Here is a 19,308-nt window from a genome sequence, read left to right as displayed (position 1 = left end):
CCCTGACCCGTCCTGCACTGTGTATTCTGACCCCTTTCTATCAGAACCAGCATTAACTTCTTCAGCGATTTGAGCAACAGTAGCTTGTCTGTTGGATCGGATCACACGGGCCAGCCTTCGCTCCCCACGTCCATCATTGAGCCTTGACCACCCATGACCCTGTAGCTGGTTCCGTCCATTTTGATAGATACTGACCACTGCAGACCAGGAACACCCCACAAGAGCTGCAACTTTGAGGACCAAATGTTCACTTGCTGCCTAATATATCCCACCCACTAACAGGTGCCATGATGAGGAGATACTCAGCGTTATTCACTTCACCTGTTAGTGGTCATAATGTTATGCCTGATCGGTGTAAATAGTTAATTTCTATTTGCAGCCTTTAAGTATTTTATTTTTCTAGATTGGAGCCAAATGGTTTTGTCGTTAGATTAAGATCAATTTCAACAGAAGTTTAGATTAGATTTGATGCAGACTAATAATCCCGTAATCAGACATATCTGGTCACTCTGATCATAATCTAGAGATTTGAGATTCTGAGGTATTTAACAACTAACAACCAGGACAAGCAGCATGAGCTGGAGATGGGGTAGTGCTTAATACTGTACAATATGAAAGAAAGAAAGAAAGAAAGAAAGAAAGAAAGAAAGAAAGACAGGCAGGCAGGCAGACAGACAGACAGACAGATAGATGGACAGAAATAAAGAAAAGACAGACAGACAGGCAGGCAGAGAGAAAGACAGAAATATAGGAAAGACAGGCAGACAGACAGGCAGGCAGACATAAAGACAGACAGAAATAAAGAAAAGACAGACAGACAGGCAAACAGACAGGCAGAAAGACAGACAGAAATAAAGAAAAGACAGACAGACAGGCAAACAGACAGGCAGAAAGACAGACAGAAATTAAGAAAAGACAGACAGACAGGCAAACAGACAGGCAGAAAGACAGACAGAAATAAAGAAAAGACAGAGACAGGCAAACAGACAGGCAGAAAGACAGACAGAAATTAAGAAAAGACAGACAGGCAGGCAGACAGAATGACAGACAAACAGAACGACAAATAAAAAAAGACAGACAGACAGACAAATAGGTAGAAATATAGGAAAGACAGACAGAGGTGCAGCAGCTACGTGTAAAAGTAAAGATAGCTGATGGTGTATTTGCTCTGCTGTGTGTGGCATCTGTTCCCCTCTGATGCGTCTTCAGTTCCAGTGAAGGGAGGAAACGATGACGTTAATTTTACCCCAGATGTGTCTGCTAGGTTTTTCTTACCCACGGCTGACTAACAGCTGCTGATAAGAAACACTTTCACTTCCTGCTTAACCTCACCGTAAACAACAACAAAGCAACAAGAGCGCTCGGCTCCAGGTTCAGGAGAAAAATCAGGAACCTTACACAGAATTTTACTGGCTGAAGATCAAATTCGAGCTTTTTACATGAACAAGCACTCAGAGCATCTCAGAGAGCAGGAATGGGTTCCATATCAACATTTACTTTGTGTGGGAAAACATGAATCATTTTTTGTTTATTTGGAACATTTCTATTAATATATCACCAAAACATGCTCTTGGGGGCGTGGTTATAGAAAACTAATCATCAACAACAACAACAACAATACAGCTGAGGAAACTTTTACTGCTAAAACATCAAAGAAAGAAAGAAAGAAAGAAAGAAAGAAAGAAAGAAAGAAAATCAGACAGAAAGAAAGAAAGGATGAAAGAAAGAAAGAAAGAAAGAAAGAAAGAAAGAAAGAAAGAAAGAAAGAAAGAAAGAAAGAAAGAAAGATGAAGAATGAGCAACATAGAAGCTGATTATTTTATTCTAACAGAACATCCTGTAGTTGTTAATTCCTCTGATTAAACAGCAACCTGCCAAGAACACGTTTCATATTAAAGGGCACCATGATGTACTTTTTATCCATTTATAGTTATGTGTAATGATGTGGAACGTCAGTTCCTGTATGGCTTGTGTTATAGCAGCTCTCTGCAGCTCACTCGCTCTCGAAAAGGATTTTAATAAGACAGAAAGATGCAAGTTGTTATTGAGGAACCACAAGACTGTCCTCAAGACTTTCCTCAAGACTTTCCTCAAGACTGTCCTCAAGACTTTCCTCAAGACTGTCCTCAAGACTTTCCTCAAGACTGTCCTCAGGACTTTCCTCAAGACTGTCCTCAAGACTTTCCTCAAGACTTTCCTCAAGACTGTCCTCAAGACTTTCCTCAAGACTGTCCTCAAGACTTTCCTCAAGACTGTCCTCAAGACTGTCCTCAAGACTTTCCTCAAGACTGTCCTCAAGACTGTCCTCAGGACTTTCCTCAAGACTGTCCTCAAGACTGTCCTCAAGACTTTCCTCAATACTGTCCTCAACACTGTCCTCAAGACTGTCCTCAAGACTTTCTTTAAGACTTTCCTGTGGCATCGCTATGACAAAAAACCACCTGACCAATTACATCTAAAACATACACTGAAAGAAACTGCTGGTTGTTGTTGTTGTTGTTGTTGTTGTGTGTGTGTGTGTGTGTGTGTGTGTGGTCTACACAATAGCCTTGCTTTTAGCATATGGAGGCAGCAAATGATCCCGATCCGAGAGCCAGCACTCGCTATTTGTACTGGAGTTTCCATCAGGTGTAAATGCCAGTCACTGGCAGAGAACGAAAGATGTCATTTCTGAGAAGGAGAGGTCTCCTAAACAAAACCGCAGCAGGTGACAGAGCGCTTCTGTGCTAACTCAACCACAACAGCTACAGAAAGCCAGCAGCCGTTTTAATTCCTGTTTGATTAGAGGGGGCGGGCTTTCTGTGTGTGTGTGTGGGGGGGGGTTCAACAGAACCTGACAAAGATCAAGACCAACATATCGCTTTTGTGATTCAACACTCATTAAGACTGAATGGATGCGCTGACCCCCCCCCCCCCCCCCCCCACACACACACACACACAGCCTTCTCGATCGCCCAGAGAGAAACATACATGTTCGTGCAAGAAGCCAATGAAGACTACAGAGTTGGCAGGAAGTTAGTTCCTCCTCCTCATCCTCCTCCTCATGCAGGTCTAGACGAGCGTCTGTTAATGCAGCAGTGACGCAGCACACACACACACACATACACACATCCTGTGCTGCTGTGCATTACATTGTTTTATACCTTCTTGTCACCCTGGAGGAAACGTATATATGAGAAATATGTCCAAAGAAACAACGGCAAAGTTTCCTCACAGACTTCGAGCGTGTTTATCATGAGATTATACCATGCACATCCTTTAATTATCACTTTACACACTATTTGAGTCATGCTTTTGTTTTTAGCTGCATTATACAGAACCTTTAAACGACTTTGTACACAAAGTCTCCACAGTACCACAATATGGTTAGTGCTTCCACCAGCAAACACCAACCACATGCTTTTTACATGTTCAGTCAGACGTTACACAAGACGCACAATAAACGCTCGTGCCTCTGAGGCTGACTAGCCTTCCAAACACCTGCTAACTTTCTTTACCAAGTTAGCACCCGCAATGTGGACGGAAAGGTGACTATTTCCTTCCAAGGCGTTTTATCAACTGTACACACCCTGCAGCAACGATTACAAAGTTTATTCTATGGGGTTTTTTTGTAAATTAGAAAAAGAAATTTTGGTATAGTTCATTATTTTGAGTTGTAGTAACCCTTTTGTTTCCACAAGTGAGACAGCAGGAGAGACACTGGTGAGGGAAAGACTGTTTATAGCTACTATAATGCTAAGTGGTAACAAACAGTCTCACAAAAGCATGATGTTTCATTCAATAATAATAATAATACTTTATTATTCATTGGCAAAGTGCTGTGGTGTACGGCAAACAAAACACCACAGAATTTGCTGTAATAGGAAATTATCTGACTCCGATTTAAATCTAAATTTATCTGATTCTTATTTAAAGCTAACAGACCATCACACAGACCTGTTACGTTTTATTAATAAGCATTAATGAGTTTTATTAAGCATTCATTATAATCCACAAGCCAATATTCACAAGTTAATATATTGACTAAGATATTTTAATGAGTGTTTAATCCACACCTCAATAACAAAAACAACAACAAAAACAATGATATCCAGAAAAACCGCCACAGCTAACAACATCCTCTCAGCAAAGAACGTTGCGCAATAATGTTTAACGCTTATCGGTGTGTTTTGTGTTGTGTGTTTAACAAATAAATAAAAAGTTATATTTTTTAAAAATAAAAATATAACTGCTGAAGTTATAATCTGGTGTTCGGGTTGATGTAGTGTTTAAACAGCCACACTGAGAGAGGGAGAGACAGATATATATAAATAGAAATATATTTGCTGAAAGTGAGAAAACACTTCAGCCCGCTAGCGTGCTAAAGCGCGTGCCAAAAACAGAACGTTACCGAAACCGCCTTATATTAACTGTGGTAACCATGGTTACCTGTAGCGTTGTACGAATCTCGTGCGCGTTTTCTGACTGTTTGTTTGTTAGAGTAAGCGGCGCCGCCGGATGTGTTCCATAACACTGCAAGAGATACCTTACTATAATTACTGCCTCTGTGTGTGTGTGTGTGTGTGTGTGTGTGTGTGGGTGGGTGGGTGTGTGTGTGTTTCAAGAATTAAATCCCAAAGCTCACCTTACCTGAGAGACGTGAAGTGACGCGTCCATGACTTGTAGTAGACTGTTTTGGAAAACAACGTGCAGCGCGTGCAACCGTGTTGTTTACAAAGTGTGAAAACGCCATTCTGATTGGCTCAGGAAAAAACAAGGCGACGCCCCGAAACCCCAGTCCTCGGAGCGTTGGCGAGCTTTGCTTTTCTTTTCTTCTACTGTTTTTTTTTTTTTTTTCACTTCACTGCCTGCGCGAGCTCAGTGTTTACGCTAGGTGACGCTCTCTTTCTCTGAATGGAAAGGACTCGAGGTTGCCAGATTGGGAACAAATCATGCAAAACTACCAACAGGCGATAAACCCCGGAGAGGCAACACATGTAACAACAAATGCAACACACCTTCATTTCTTTTCAGTCAGAGTATACCAGGACTATTATAGATAGATAGATAGATAGATAGATAGATAGATAGATAGATAGATAGATAGATAGATAGATAGATAGATAGATAGATAGACTATATTGCTAAAAGTTTTGGGACACCCCTCCAAATCATTGAATTCAGGTGTTGTTTTTCAGGGGTTGGGCTCGGGCCCTTAGTTCTAGTGAAAGGAACTCTTAATGCTTCAGCATACCAAGACGTTTTGGACAATTTCATGCTCCTAACTTTGTGTAGACGGCCGCTTCCTGTTCCAACATGACTGCACACCAGGGCACAAAGCAAAGTCTATAAAGACATGGATGAGAGAGTTTGGTGTGGAGGAACATGACTGAGTCGTGACCTCAAACTGATAGAACACCTTTGGGATAAATTAGAGTGGAGACTGTGAGCCAGGCCAAAACTGGGATGTTTGCCTTTACATGCACATGAATGTAATATGGAGTTGTCCCACCCTTTGCAGCTATAACAGCTTCAACTCTTCTGGGAAGGCTTTCCACAAGGTTTAGGAGTGTGTTTATGGGAATTTTTCACCATTCCTCTAGAAGCTCATTTGTGAGGTCAGGCACTGATGTTAGACGAGAAGGCCTGGCTCGCAGTCTTTATTGTCATTGCAAAAGTACAAGTACATAGCACTGAAATGCTGTTTAGCATCTACCAGAAGTGCAAATATTAGAAATTCTACTATGTATATATTATAGCAGGGGAATTGCATTCACACACATGTACACACTTGGTCACATTTAGAGATACCTGCAGGGACAGATTACAACGGACTGAGAACAGGGCCACAAAATTCCCCAGCCTTCACAAAGTATTATAGTAAAAGTATTATAGTATTACAGTAAACAGAGCTCAGGATCGAACCGCAGACCCTGGACGCTGCAACACTAACCTAACTACACTGTACCTGCTTTCATTTACAATTAAAAAAAAATACTTCATCAGCTCAGTGGAGTGCGTCAGGTACAAACTTAATTATTAAATTATATTACACAGTATTCTGTAATTCTGTATTCCATAGAAAATAGATGATGAAAGAGATGAGAGATGAGATGTATCTCCTCTCACAACCCCTTGTAGGAGAAATTTAAGTTGAATATTTACTTACAGCAGCACAAGTAAGAGAAGGAATATAGAAGAAGAAAATCTATACATCAAAACCTATACATAAAATAAATAATATCATTTGAAATAATAAAAAATGCTAGTAAGCCAGTGTGTATAGAACAAATCTGATTGGTCAGAAGCTCTGGCTGTATTTTCCAGCTGAAATGCAAATCCCAGGTTTGAATTAATGCCCTCTTTCCGTTACAGTGTCACTTATATCAGTTCTAAAGTATGGAAAAAGCACCACATGATCTATATTAATAACATACAACATTATAATAACAGATAAAATAAACATTTGTTAATTAACAAGAATAACATAATAACAGTAATAAATAGAGTATTCTATTTAATAAATAAAGTATATAATAGTATATAATAAATGTAACAACATAAAAGTATATAATAAAGTTTTCTTCTTTTTTTTCTTAATCTGTTTATTGAACTTTTATAATAATAAATGGATAAAGATACAGGAGAATAGAAACAACATTTTTCCCCCCAAACTTCCCCCAACCCCAAGTTATACAAACCAAATACACACAGAAAAAAACTCTCACTACATAATTATAGAGTGTATGTCAATTATGAACAGAAGAAACTTTGAATCAAACAAACAGACAAATGAATGAATGAATGAATGAATGAATGAATGAATGAATGAATGAATGAATGAATGAACGAATGAATGAATGAAAAAAAATCACAATTGTTTGTAACAGTCAGTAAGGTTTCTGGTACAGGAAAGTCTAAACAGAAAACTATGCATGTGTGTGTTTTCTCTGCAATGTGATATATCTCTCTTATTATCTTAATAATAAAGGAGAATTTGCTGAGGGTTATGACTGTTTATAGCTGCTGTAACGTAAGCAAGACACCTGAACCGTGCTGTTATATAGAAATAACATCCTGACATCCTGACCGATCAGAGTCGAGTATTTAACCAGGCTATGGAATAAAGACAATAAATCAACACCTTCTGCCTAATCAGATTTGAAAATTCAGTTGTTGTGGTATAATTTAGATTACATTTTCCTTCATTTGAATACTTTCATATACTTGGTTGTTCTTCTTGGTGGATTTTTCTGGCTTCTCTACTTTCCTCCCATCATAAAAACATCCTGGTAGATGGCTTGACGGTCCTGGGAAGGATTTCCACTAGATGTTGGAGTTTTGCTGCGGAGATTTCTGTTCATTCAGCTACACGAATTCTACTGAAGTCAGGTACTGATGTTGGGATTTTGAGGAGGTCTGAGGTTCAGTCGGTGTTCCAGTTCATCCCAAAGGCGTTCAGCTGGGATGAATCAGAGTCAGGGATCTTGTACAGGACACTCAAGATCTTCCACTCCAACCTTGGGTAAACCATTGCTGCGTCCCAATTCACCTACTTATACTATGCACTAAAGGTGCGTACTGTTTTTCAGCATTTCTTTGTTTATTATTCCTTATATCATTTAACCTATATAATTTAATTCACCACTCCCTTGGTTTATTTTTACACAATTCATTTACACTGCTTGAAAAAATACTGAACATTCGCTGGTTGAACTCTGGTGAAGCAAACAAAGCCACAAAACTCCTTTCTTCTTCACACAAGGAGTTGTGGGCAATATTAGCTGGAAAAAAAGGTGTCCACTGATCTACGTTTCAAAGATCTATTAGAAATAGTGGACCATACGGGGTATCCTTGGAATACTCATTTTTGTGTGAAGCCATGGCATACTGCACTATCCCATAATGCAACTGGACTCGTGCGGAAGAGCTTGAGGAAGGCAGCTTGTCGGCTCTTTAAGTGTATGTGCTATTGTATAGGTAACTATACAAGTAGTTCCTTAGGGTAAAACTGTTCTTGATTAAGAAGAAGAAGTGAAGACAAGAAGCCTTTATTATCACCACACGTACATTACGGCAGAATTATTTTCTTCACATACCCCAGCTGAAGAAGTTGGGGTCAGAGCACAGAGGCAGCACCCCTGGAGCAGAGAGGGTTAAGGACCTTGCTCAGTTGCCCAGCAGTGGAGCTTGATGGTGCTGGGGCTTGAACCTCAATCCTCTAATCAACAACCCAGAGCTTTAACCACGTGAAACACCTGAATAAACACGTTGTTTTAACAAGCAAATAAGGGTTTTGGGCTGTTATTGTGACGTCATAAGTCATGACGATGCCTGCGTTGCGGACTGCATTCATACTACACACACATATATACCGGTCAGTACATACTGAATCGAATGTCATGCTGGAACAGATTTGCACCTTTTATTTCGTGTGGAAGGGAAATTGTGGATAAGATCTACATTCGGCTATGATGGTCAGGAGTCCACGTACTTTTCGGCCACGTAGTTTATTCACATTGTGGAATTATTGTGCTTAGTAATAGTCATTTTTCTTGTCTACATTAACACTTCTTTAAAAAATAAGTCTAGTAAAGGGGATTATTTGAGTCATTTTTGGGTTAAATTTGGACGTCAGGCGTGTCGGACGCCCGTTTGTTTGGTTTCTTCGGTATTACGTCAGAGCTACGTTCGTTTCGTGCCGCGTGCGTAATTTTCTTCCGCATAATTAAGCCGAAGCCCCGCCCACCTTTCCTCCAGCCTCGGCGTTGTTTGGGGACAGTCAGTCAGTCAGTCGGTGGGAAGATGGCGACGGCTCCGCTCTACTGCGTCTGCCGGCAGCCGTACGACGTGAGCCGGTTTATGATAGAGTGCGACATTTGTAAGGACTGGTTTCATGGCAGGTGAGAGATTTCACACACAAAAAATAAAAATAAAGGAGGAGATGTGGACGGTTTTCTGTGTTGGGCTTTCACGGTGTCAGTACTGTGTGTGTATGTTTATATGTATAGTGTGTGCACGAGATAGAGCGAGCGGCTGAGCTCGAGACGCTTTCATGTGTGTTGTTATTGTTGTTGTTATTGGAAGCTTAACCGTTAAAAAGCGAGCACCGTTAACTCTATACACGACTCTGTACTCCCACGTCACGTCGTTTCCGCTGTTGTTTTGGTTAATATTGTTTACTTTTTTGTCCCTCCCCCCCTAACTAACAACAGTGTGCACGGGCTTCTCTAAAGAGCTAGTTAGCTCTTGTAGCTTGTAGCTAGCTTGTAGGCTTGGAAATAGTGATTTTTATTTCGTGTTTTTTACTTCTTGTTTTAAAGCAAAAACAGGCCGTCTTAGATCATTTCTTTGCAATTACCCGTGCTGTTAGGTCGTTTCTGATTTCCCTTTGACTCGTGTATGTGTTTATAAGCTTAGAGTTATCACCAGAATGCATTTCTTATAGTATATATGTTGTTGTTTACAGACGAGACCCAGTTGCGCGGATTGATTACATTGTTGTTTTTTCCTCTCAACCATGTGCATTTATTTTACTTTGTTGAAGCAGATTGGCTAGTTTGTAGGTAAATTTGGCGTGTTGTTTATTTGTTAGTTTTCGGAGATGTTTGCATTTGATGTTAAGGCTTTTTTCCCCCCTTAGTTCTTGATTGCACTGTGCCAAAAGTTACACACATGGTGTGGTTGTTGTTGGTGAACCTGCGGAAAGGGGGCACTAAACAAAGAGCAGCCGGTTTTTACTCAACCCCATTCGGCGATTTGTGTGTAGTTTTAGTCTTGTTTTTTTCGGCTCTGTTTTTAATTTCTTAACACACCAGCATTTCCAGTTCTGCACCCGGCACGCACTTGGCGGTTCGGATTGAAAGCTGCTCTGTGGGTTTTTATTTCTCCAGAAGGAGAAATGCATGAAAGATCGTAGATGAAGCTTTTCCTAGTGCTGAGTGTTTAGTCCTTGTGATTGGCAGCTGGGTTTGGGGAGGGGAGGGGGGGAGTGAGTGTGTGTATGGGGGGGCATTTAAATGCTCCTCTTTTTGCAAATATGGGCACGTGGTGGGAGCCGCCTGGTAGTCGGGATCAGGCCACGCCTCTTAAAGGGCCACGCACCTATTTAATGGAGTATTAAACTTTCCATTTTCTTCATCACTCGTTGATCAGAAATATGACTGAATACCGAGAACTTTGTTAAACGTGTGTAAACAATGGAAAATGGTCAGAGCTTGGAGCTGCATTGAATGTATTACTCAGTACTAGTACAAAAAGATGTTTCTTATTTACTCTGTTGTTCAGTCCCCATCCTAAGCATTGTATTTGTCTCTTGGTTGAGTTTAGAAGCTCGTATCTACAGGAAAAGAACCGAATCGCTTCGTCACTGCAGCTGAACCAAAATAAAGTTCACTTGGATGGCATCTTCAGTCGAAAGCTGTGTAGTGTTCGGTCGAAAGCTGTGTAGCATTCAGTCAAAAGCTGTGCAGTGTTCAGTCGAATGCAGTGTTCAGTCAAGTGTAGTGTTCAGTCGAAAGCTGTGTAGTGTTCAGTCGAATACAGTGTTCTGACCTGCACAAATGAGTCCAAACAGGAGAAAGTCCCAGGGTTCGATTCAACCAGACTAATCACAACGTATGTGGAAACATTCCCAAAAATAGAGAGGAAACTTTAGGCATTCTTGAGCAGTTTAGACTTTTGGGGTGCTAATGCATTATATTATATTATATTATTATTACATTAGAAAGGTAAACAAACCTTTATTAAATGCTAACAGAAATCATGCGTACGTGATCAGATAAGCCACTTGCTCTTATACAGTTAGGCTCACTTTAAACCATTCTTTGTTAAAGGCTCACCAATTCCATGTTTCCTTCAGTTCTCCCTGTTTGTTCTCCAGCTCCACATGTTTGTTTTGCAAATCGGGGAAAAGAAAAACCCACGTGCGCCTCTGTTTTATCGTTTGTTAACTACAAGCAAGCTGGACTGCTGCTTTGTTTAAGACTGATGTTGTTTGCAGGAACGTTAATTTGACCTTGAGGATATGCAAGTCGCGACCTCGAGTCCAACACATGAACGCTCGCAACGTTGTGTTCGAGTGACCTTAACTGCCAAAGCAACATCGTGCGGCACGGGCAAGAAACAGCGGCTACACTAGCGCAGAGAGGTTTCTCGTTTTATTCACAATTAAACCACGAGTTTGCAATGTTTTGTCTGTGCAACCCTAAGAATGTGTCGCATTACTACAGCTCTGACTTTTGGCTCCGTTTACATCTTACTCCTCAGTACTACAGCTCACATCTACAGCTATATAAAGACAACATCCCAGTGGTTCTGATCCACATCCGAGCGTCATTGCAGTGTCCTTCCGTTCCTCCGCTTTGTCGTTTCAGGGAAGCGGATAGAGATTAGGGAGAAATCTGCAGCAGCACTGCTTTAAGACAGCGGTTTCGTGTCCCGACCAGCAGGATTAGGTTGTCTAGCCAGAGGCTGAGGCCAGTCTGTTATCTGACTGCGTTCACCGACTCGCTCGGCAGAGACAGAGGCAGAGCAGCCTCCGGGGAGACGAGCTCAGAGGATTACCAGCCTTTTCGCTATTCATGTCTGACAGTGATGAGGGACTCGGCCTAATGTCTGCTTTACAGTACAACGGCGCAGACTTCACCTGTCTGTGTGTGCGCACGAGCATGACAGCGCTTTCATACGCAGGTTAGACCGCAGACGGGTTTCTAAGCCATGATTAGAATCCTGGTTAGGAGTGTGAAATGAAATTCTGAGCACAATCATATCATGTATTAGTTTTCTATGTGTGTGTGTGTGTGTGTGTGGAGGAGAAGATTGATGGAGGCTTGGACGGCCCGAGGCAACATCAAAGCTCCATCTATCACTGTCCTGGGGTGATGAAATCGCAGACTCGAAATGTTTAGCTTATCAGGCGTAAATATGGATCATCTCACACACTGGTAGAGAACGATAATGCAATTTTTCCAGGAGCTTTTAGCGGCTACGATGCTTAATTCCTTTATTCACGGACCGTGCGGCCTATTTTAATTTTAAAAAATGGGCAATAAGCTAGCGTGTGCACGAGTAAAAACATTACAGTTCTCTTCATGTAGTGCAAAAAAAAAAAAACCGTAGGGATTCATCACTAAAAAAGCAAACGTATTTATTGAGTGACTTGCGGATTTATTCATCAGTGTTAATTAGGCATAAGAAGATTCACGGAAGTCACGATATGATACGAGACATTTCCCCATTCAGCCTTTACATTTGAATACTTTTATTTTGTCATGGCAACAAATTAAATATCAATACACTGTTTTGTAAGAAAAGTAGTTCATGATTTATGATAGAAGGCAGTGACTTTTATTTTGCATGTTTCTTCATCCCTTCCAGCAAAGTGTGCTTCCCATTCCTTTTGAAAGTGTGACTTACATCAAGCGCAGCACGCAGACATCAAGTTTAACCCGTGTTTCAGACACCCGAAAGCTCCCGTGTGGCTGCTGCACGATAGATCGTTAAGAATGAAGGCAAGATGGAGCGAAGTGCACATTAAAGTGAGTCTCGGTGCTCACTGCTCGCTGAACTCGACTGCTCTCAGGCTCGTCAAGGCTTTTATCCGCACGTAAATCATTTTAATAACCATGTTCGCCGGTACTCAGCCATCCTCACACTCTCTGATGAAGATGTTTATCAGAGTGCTGGAGGAAGTGGCTATTCTGGATATTTCCACAGAGCTCTTTCGGGAAATATATCCGGACGAGGATCTGTTTACTGCATCGCTAAACATCGCGCGGTATCTAAACTGTCTGTCTGGAACATGAATTACTCCTCTTATGATCAGAACTCCGCATGGAAGTAAACTCGAGATGTTTTAGCATGTTTTTGACCCGCGGCTACTAACACTAGGTACAAATTGATCAAATTCTTGACATCCTTCACTATAACACACACGTCGCTCTGGTACTTAGAAGTTTATTACAGTATTTGGACATCTATCCATTTTCTGAGGCGCCTTTCCTACACAGAGTCATGACAAAATTGGAGTCTATCCCAGGAGACTCCGGGGACGAGGCAGGGGACACCCTGGATGGGGTGGCAACACAGTCACGGGGCACACACACATTTTGTCGAGACGCTAGTGCTACTAACAGCTGGTAATATTATCACACACTCCTTTACTCTCCTTAACCCTGAATTAGTGGAAATGCTCACTTTCCTGTCCTGCTTTAGTCCAAATGCAGTCCCGAGGCTCACTCTGTCGAGCCCGCAGCGGCAATCAGCATTTCACCTGCACACATGACCCAAAGGAAGGCCACCGTAGGACGTCTCCAGGATGACCTACTTCCTTCTCAGGGCTTCCTTCACCTCAAACAGTGTAAATAGTTTCAGGCTGCCTGGATCTCGGCACAGGATGAGCGGAAAACCTGGCTTTATCTCTCCTGCCCTTTTCCATTATGCTAGACTTCCTTCTATTCTCGGCTGGGTGATGAGAGAACGCTTTCTTTCCTTCTTTTTACGGACGAGTTCCTCACAGACGTCCCTCGACAAAGCCGGATTTAGCCTGTAGGAGCAGCCATACATCAAGTGGGGATCTTCTAGACAGGACAGTGATGGATGTGCTTGAGAGGTTTTTGTCAGGTTCTCCTCGGGTTTCACAAACTCTCGAGGCGATGGACGAAACCTTACTCCTCAGTTCGACAAGGGGTGGGTGGGTGTGTGTGTGTGTGACTGCACAGAGTGAAGGAGCTGACTGTGGTCATCACCGTGAGGTTTGTGCTCCAGCAGTGGCGAAGACTCAGGCAAGCTCTCGATGACCTCTAATAAAGGCTGTGTGTGTTTGAAGAGGGATTTTTCTCCATTTAATCATCTCATCACTCTTCCCTCAGCTTATCCCTCCTCTGCTACCGCTTTTTCCGCCTCGTTCCTCAGACGCAGAGACACAAAAGCAGCAAGCAGGGATTTTTTTTTTTTGTTAATATCCCAGTTCTGTGCAAGTCCTCTAAACATAACAGGTTTTCATCATCTCCAAAAAACCACCCTCTGCTCCTTTCCTTTCAGCCGCTGTTCAACTCAAACACGGATGTTTCTTCTTCCAGATCCGAAACATCCAGGGCTTAACAAACATAACGTTATTATACGATAATTATACGGTTACGATGCGGAAAAATCTGCTCCATTACATTTGTAATACTGTGGCAACAATCATTGCTAATTAAAAGTTTTACAAGATTCTGAAAGAGCTTGTGTGTGTGTGTGTGTACTGGTAAGCTGGGTTGCCAAGTCTTAGCAGATTTTCCACAAAAAGACCTGAACCAGGCCAAAAAAGGCTTTGAGAGGTGAAATAAAGTTGTGTTTGCATTGGATACATGTTCTGATTTGTTGTTGTTTTAAATCTAGTCCAGTTTGGCATAAAAAAAGCACAGAAAGGGGCGCGTCTGAATCATGGGGCGTGTTAGCAAGTCCAGACATGGTGTCATATACAGCGTAAACACTATTTTATAACAGTCTGTTTTATTGAGCCTGATCATTTCTTTTCTGTATCGAATCGAGAGCGTCACTTTGAACGGTCGCTGTGTTGAACCTAAAATTCGACTGTACGAGAATTGAATAACTAAACCCCAAGCAACGCAAGCTAACGTCAAGTTACACGTTATCTTTATAAAGTGCGGTTCATGAGAAAGCATATAAGCTGCTACACACACACACACTGCTTTGTGCTGCTTCTGGTGTTACGTGAGACCCGGCTGATGCCTGAGGTCTGCAGGAAATGCGAGGAATGTTTCCAGATTAGACTCTGGACCGCGGGTGACCAGGACCAGGGTCTGAACTCGTGATGTACTTCGGATAACCACGTCACCGTGGAGACCTTGAAGCATTTTTACTGTCTATATGTGCTAGGGAATTTCACACACACACAGAAAGAGAGAGAGAAAGCTATAGCTGATATTCCAAGAATTCTGCCTCTCTGCCTGTCATCACTATGGAGACACGTTTCTCCTTCTCTCACCCGAAGGGAACCATTGGATAGATCAGTAGGAGCGCCATTGGTGGAAATGTTCTGCTTTTCTGAGGATGAGAAGCATAAAGATCTGGTGTGTGTGTGTGTGTGTGTGTGTGTGTGGGGAGTTCACCCCGGTCATTCAGTTTATCTCTACCAGAAATCTACCAGGCTGCTGATGGAGCACCTCTAGGCCCTCATTCCTTTCATTACTCTGCCTGGACTCGTTCCTCCTTTCAGTCTCCCAAACCAAATCAACTAACGAGTTGCTCGCGTCGGGTCAGAAGATTATCAGATGTGAAGTTTGACCACCCCCCGACAGGGTGTTTTTGTTCGTAGAGGGCAGAGCTCGTCAAGTTTCAGAACGCTGGAGCGATCCTCCTTCCAGATGAATGATGTTCTTAGAGATTTCGTGAAAGGTTTTACAAAACAGAAAGCACAGGAATTTGTCTGCTGTTTTTTTTTTGTTTGTTTGTTTTGTTTGTTTTTTCTTTCACATCGAATGCATCCAATTAACCACCGAAGGAGCGTGTCCTATAAAATTGTATGAAAGCTGATAGGATCGAAGCCAATAAAACATCAATCTTTCATCCATTCTGCGTCATGACAACCAGCATGCAATCCCGCTGCAATAACAGCCTCATGCAATCACCAGGCAAGATTTAACCCTACACGCTGCAGGCGAGAACAGGATTATGGGAAGGAATGTTTTTATCAGGAATGTTCGGTAAACATTTTCCATCCAGACGACAGCGTGGCTTTCCCGGAGCCGAAGCAAACGCCCCAGCGTGGCTCTCGTCTTCACGGGTGTCAGTCTGCGTCAGGGCTGAGGTGCAGAATCCAGTAACCAGCTTCAGGGGCAGCTTTTGTCTTCCTGTCATACTGTTTCTGCCATCCGTCTCCTGCAGAGGCAGCGCCGGGTCTTTGTGCTCAGACGACACACTTTCACAGCCTGTTGCATCACCCTGCCTCTCTGCCAGAGCTTATAGATGCAACAACACGATGATGATGCAAGCAGACCTTCAGCATCTCCCCCTGAGAGGGAGGGAGAGAGAGAAGAAAGAAGGAGAGAGAAAAGAGAGAAATAGTGTGTGAAAGAAAGAACCAATGAAAGAGAAAATGAGAGAAAGAAAGAAAGAAAGAGAATTAGTGTGAGAGAATGTGGGAGAGACAGAGAGAAAGAGTGTGAGAGAGAAAGAGAGAAAGGAAGGAAGAGAATGAGAGGGAAAGAAAGTGTGAGAGCGAGGAAGAAAATGAGAGAGAGTGAAGGTGTGTGAGAGAAAGAGAGGGAAAAGAAACAATGTGAGAAAGAAAGAGAAACAGAGAAAGAAAGAAAAAAAGATTGAGGGGGAAAGAAATAGTAAGAAAGAAAGAAATAGTGTGAGAGCAAGTAAGAAAATGAGAGAGTGAAAGTGTGTGTGTGAGAAAGAAAGAATGAAAAGAATGAGAGGAAAAGAAACAATGTAAGAAAGAAAGACAGAAATGTGTCTTTGAGAGAGAGAGAGAAAGGGATATTGTGTTCTTGTGTTATATTTCCACCCTCCGTTGTCTTCGTCCTTCGTCCCAGTTGTATTGTTGATGAGGGAAAGTTTCCTGTCTTGGTCTCCGCGTGTCCCTCGGCCTGTTTTTAGCAGCACTTTCCTCACAGCCGTCTCCTTTATTATTATTTTTTTCCTTCTTTCCCTCAGCATGAAACTGCGCAGTAGGTCATCGTGACATAACCGCCGCTCTGACTCACATCCTGAGCGCTCGCCTCGTTACGTCATAACGGCCGGAGCAGCGCTGCTTTGTTAGCGCAGGACGCCCGGGCAGCCTGAGGGATTTGGCTGGAAGTCAGGATCCATGGCGCGGGCTGACGGAGGAAGTCGACCGAAAGGGAATGCGGATGTGGGAGCATTGCAGTCACTTCCGATCTCTCTGCCAGAGCCAGGTTTTTATCTCCTGGCTTTAAAAGACTTCTCCAGGCGTTTCTGCTTGTTTACGGTGTGGGTTTCAAAGTAGCCGTGGAAATTTACGGGTTTACGAGTCGGCGCATTTTTTTCAGCCCCCATGAGGCTGTGACACTGTCCTGACCACCATCCCCCATCACACACACACACACAGCTTAGTAGGAGGGCCGGGCCACAGCATTGATCTGGACACCTCCGCCGCTCTGTCCCGACGCGGCTTTTCCCCCCGAAGCACGTCGAGCCACATGCACACTCATTTCCTCACTTCCTGTCCCTGGAGCAACCCTAACACAAGCACCACATCTGGAGCACTGATTGAAACAGACCTGCCTGTCTGCCTTTCTCCCTGTCTGTCTGTCTTTCTGTCTGTCTGCCTGTCTGTCTTTCTGCCTGCCTGCCTGGTTATCTGTTTTTCTGTCTGTCTGCCTGCCTGCCTGTCTGTCTTTCCGTCTGCCTGCCTGTCTGCCTGTCTTGTCTTTGTCTGTCTGCCTGCCTATCTTTCTGTCTGTATTTCTGCCTGTCTGCCTGCCTGGTTGTCTGTCTTTCTGTCTGCCTGCCTGGTTGTCTGTCTTTCTGTCTGCCTATCTTTCTCTCTGTCTTTCTGTTTGCCTGCCTGGTTGTCTGTCTTTCTGTCTGCCTGCCTGGTTGTCTGTCTTTCTGTCTGACTATCTTTCTCTCTGTCTTTCTGTTTGCCTGCCTGGCTGTCTTTCTGCCTGCCTGCCTGGTTATCTGTCTTTCCGTCTGCCTGTCTTGTCTTTCTGTCTATCTGTCTGCCTGCCTATCTTTCTGTCTGTATTTCTGCCTGTCTGCCTGCCTGGTTGTCTGTCTTTCTGTATACCTATCTATCTCTCTGTCTTTCTGTCTGCCTGCCTGGTTGTCTGTCTTTCTGTCTGCCTATCTTTCTCTCTGTCTTTCTGTTTGCCTGCCTGGCTGTCTGTCTTTCTGTCTGCCTGCCTGTCTGTCTGCCAGTTACTCTCAGGTCATGTCAGCCCAATCCTTTTTCCACATCTTTCACCAAACCAGATTCTCACAGGAGGAACGGAAGAGGAGGCGTTTGTTTGATTTGTGTAGCGTGTCGCTAACCTCTAATAGCCCAGGGTGTTAAAAACAGGCTTTGTTTACGTTTCTCTCGCTCAGATCTCATTAGCTTTTTTCAGAGCGTTAGCTTTCACTGCAGAGCCTCCTACGTTTCTAAGAATGTTGACAGAAAGACTTCTATCCAGGCATCAGATCTTGCTTTGTATCCCAGTGATCAAATTGTTCTCTATATGTTCCCGTAAAAATAAAGCGTACACATGGACGGGAGGAGAGCCAATCAGATTCAGCCTTAAAGAGTCTGAAGCTCGTCGGCAAAAAAGCGCACAAAACACATCAGGAACACTGAGCTGTGGGTTAATAGTACCTCAGTACTGGAAAGAGTGGTACTTATGGGGTGGGAGGGGGCAGGAGTATGCTTCTGGTCTTGTGTGTTATAGCAGTGGAACGATTAGTAGATTGTAGATAACTACGCTGGAGGTCAAACCTTCTCTGACCACTGATCACAGATGAGCAACATGCCATGCCCTGCCTTCTAAACTGGACGAGGTTTCACACTCTCACACTCACATCTCACTCTTTCATGTGTTTTCTTCCAGCTGTGTTCAAGTCGAAGAACATCATGCAGTGGACATCGACGTTTATCACTGCCCCAACTGTGAAGTTCCACATGGACCCTCCCTGAGTAAGACTTCTCTTCTCTTCTCTTCTCTTCTCTTACTTTACTTTTTCTCTCCTCTCCTCTCCTCTCTGCTCCTCCTCCCCCTCCTCTCCCCCTCTAGCTTTATTGATTTCCGCTTTTTGATTTAAGCACCAGTGATTTCCCAGCCCCCCCTGGAGGCTGACATTATTAGGCTAATTAACCAGTGTAATCATCAGATGGGAGCTGAACTGGACCCTTGTTGGTCAAGAAGGTTGAGGATTTTATGATCCTTTGAAGTGCTCCACTCAAGTGCCCTCATAACTCACTGACACTTCAGCGATTCTGTCCTATTCAGCTGATAACATCTGACCGTGTTTTCAGTGGAGCTCGCTCACTCTCTCTCTCTCTCACTCACACAGTCACTCTCTCTCTCTCACTCACACCCTCACTCACTCACCCTCTCACTCTCTCTCATACTCACTCGCTCTCTCTCTCACTCGCTCACTCACATGCTCATGCACTCACTCACTCACTCACGCTTGCTCACTCACTCACTTTCTCACACACACGCTCACTTTCTCACTCATGAAGTAGAAGCTGTTTCCCAGTAGCTTTAGCAGAATTTATAAAATGTCAACAAATAAATCACACAGAATAGCCTTATTACAGCAAGCCTTACAGAATAGTCTGAGAGTATTTATAAATAAACAAATTTCCCT

The 19,308-nt window shown here is 43.0% G+C and overlaps 1 protein-coding gene across 4 annotated transcripts in view; it reads left to right on the top strand.

Annotated features, from left to right (window-relative positions):
* The first annotated feature begins 8,735 nt into the window (after nucleotides 1–8,735).
* The window catches only part of kdm7ab (lysine (K)-specific demethylase 7Ab), a 29,648-nt gene continuing 19,075 nt past the window's right edge, over nucleotides 8,736–19,308 (top strand). For 2 of the 4 annotated variants that reach the window (XM_058396886.1, XM_058396885.1), the window contains exons 1-2: nucleotides 8,736–8,882; nucleotides 18,546–18,631. In XM_058396886.1, the coding sequence (XP_058252869.1) occupies nucleotides 8,785–8,882; nucleotides 18,546–18,631 (184 nt within the window). In that variant the 5' untranslated portion in view covers nucleotides 8,736–8,784. Of the gene's footprint in view, nucleotides 8,883–15,409; nucleotides 16,893–18,545; nucleotides 18,632–19,308 lie in introns of those variants that run through there. The other 2 variants (XM_058396888.1, XM_058396887.1) reach the window with 2 other exon arrangements.

This window comes from Hemibagrus wyckioides, linkage group LG08, assembly GCF_019097595.1.
Source record: "Hemibagrus wyckioides isolate EC202008001 linkage group LG08, SWU_Hwy_1.0, whole genome shotgun sequence".
Classification (NCBI taxonomy): domain Eukaryota; kingdom Metazoa; phylum Chordata; class Actinopteri; order Siluriformes; family Bagridae; genus Hemibagrus; species Hemibagrus wyckioides.
The sequence above is the reverse complement of the archived record's forward strand: the minus strand, read 5'-3'. Positions and strand labels throughout refer to the sequence as shown.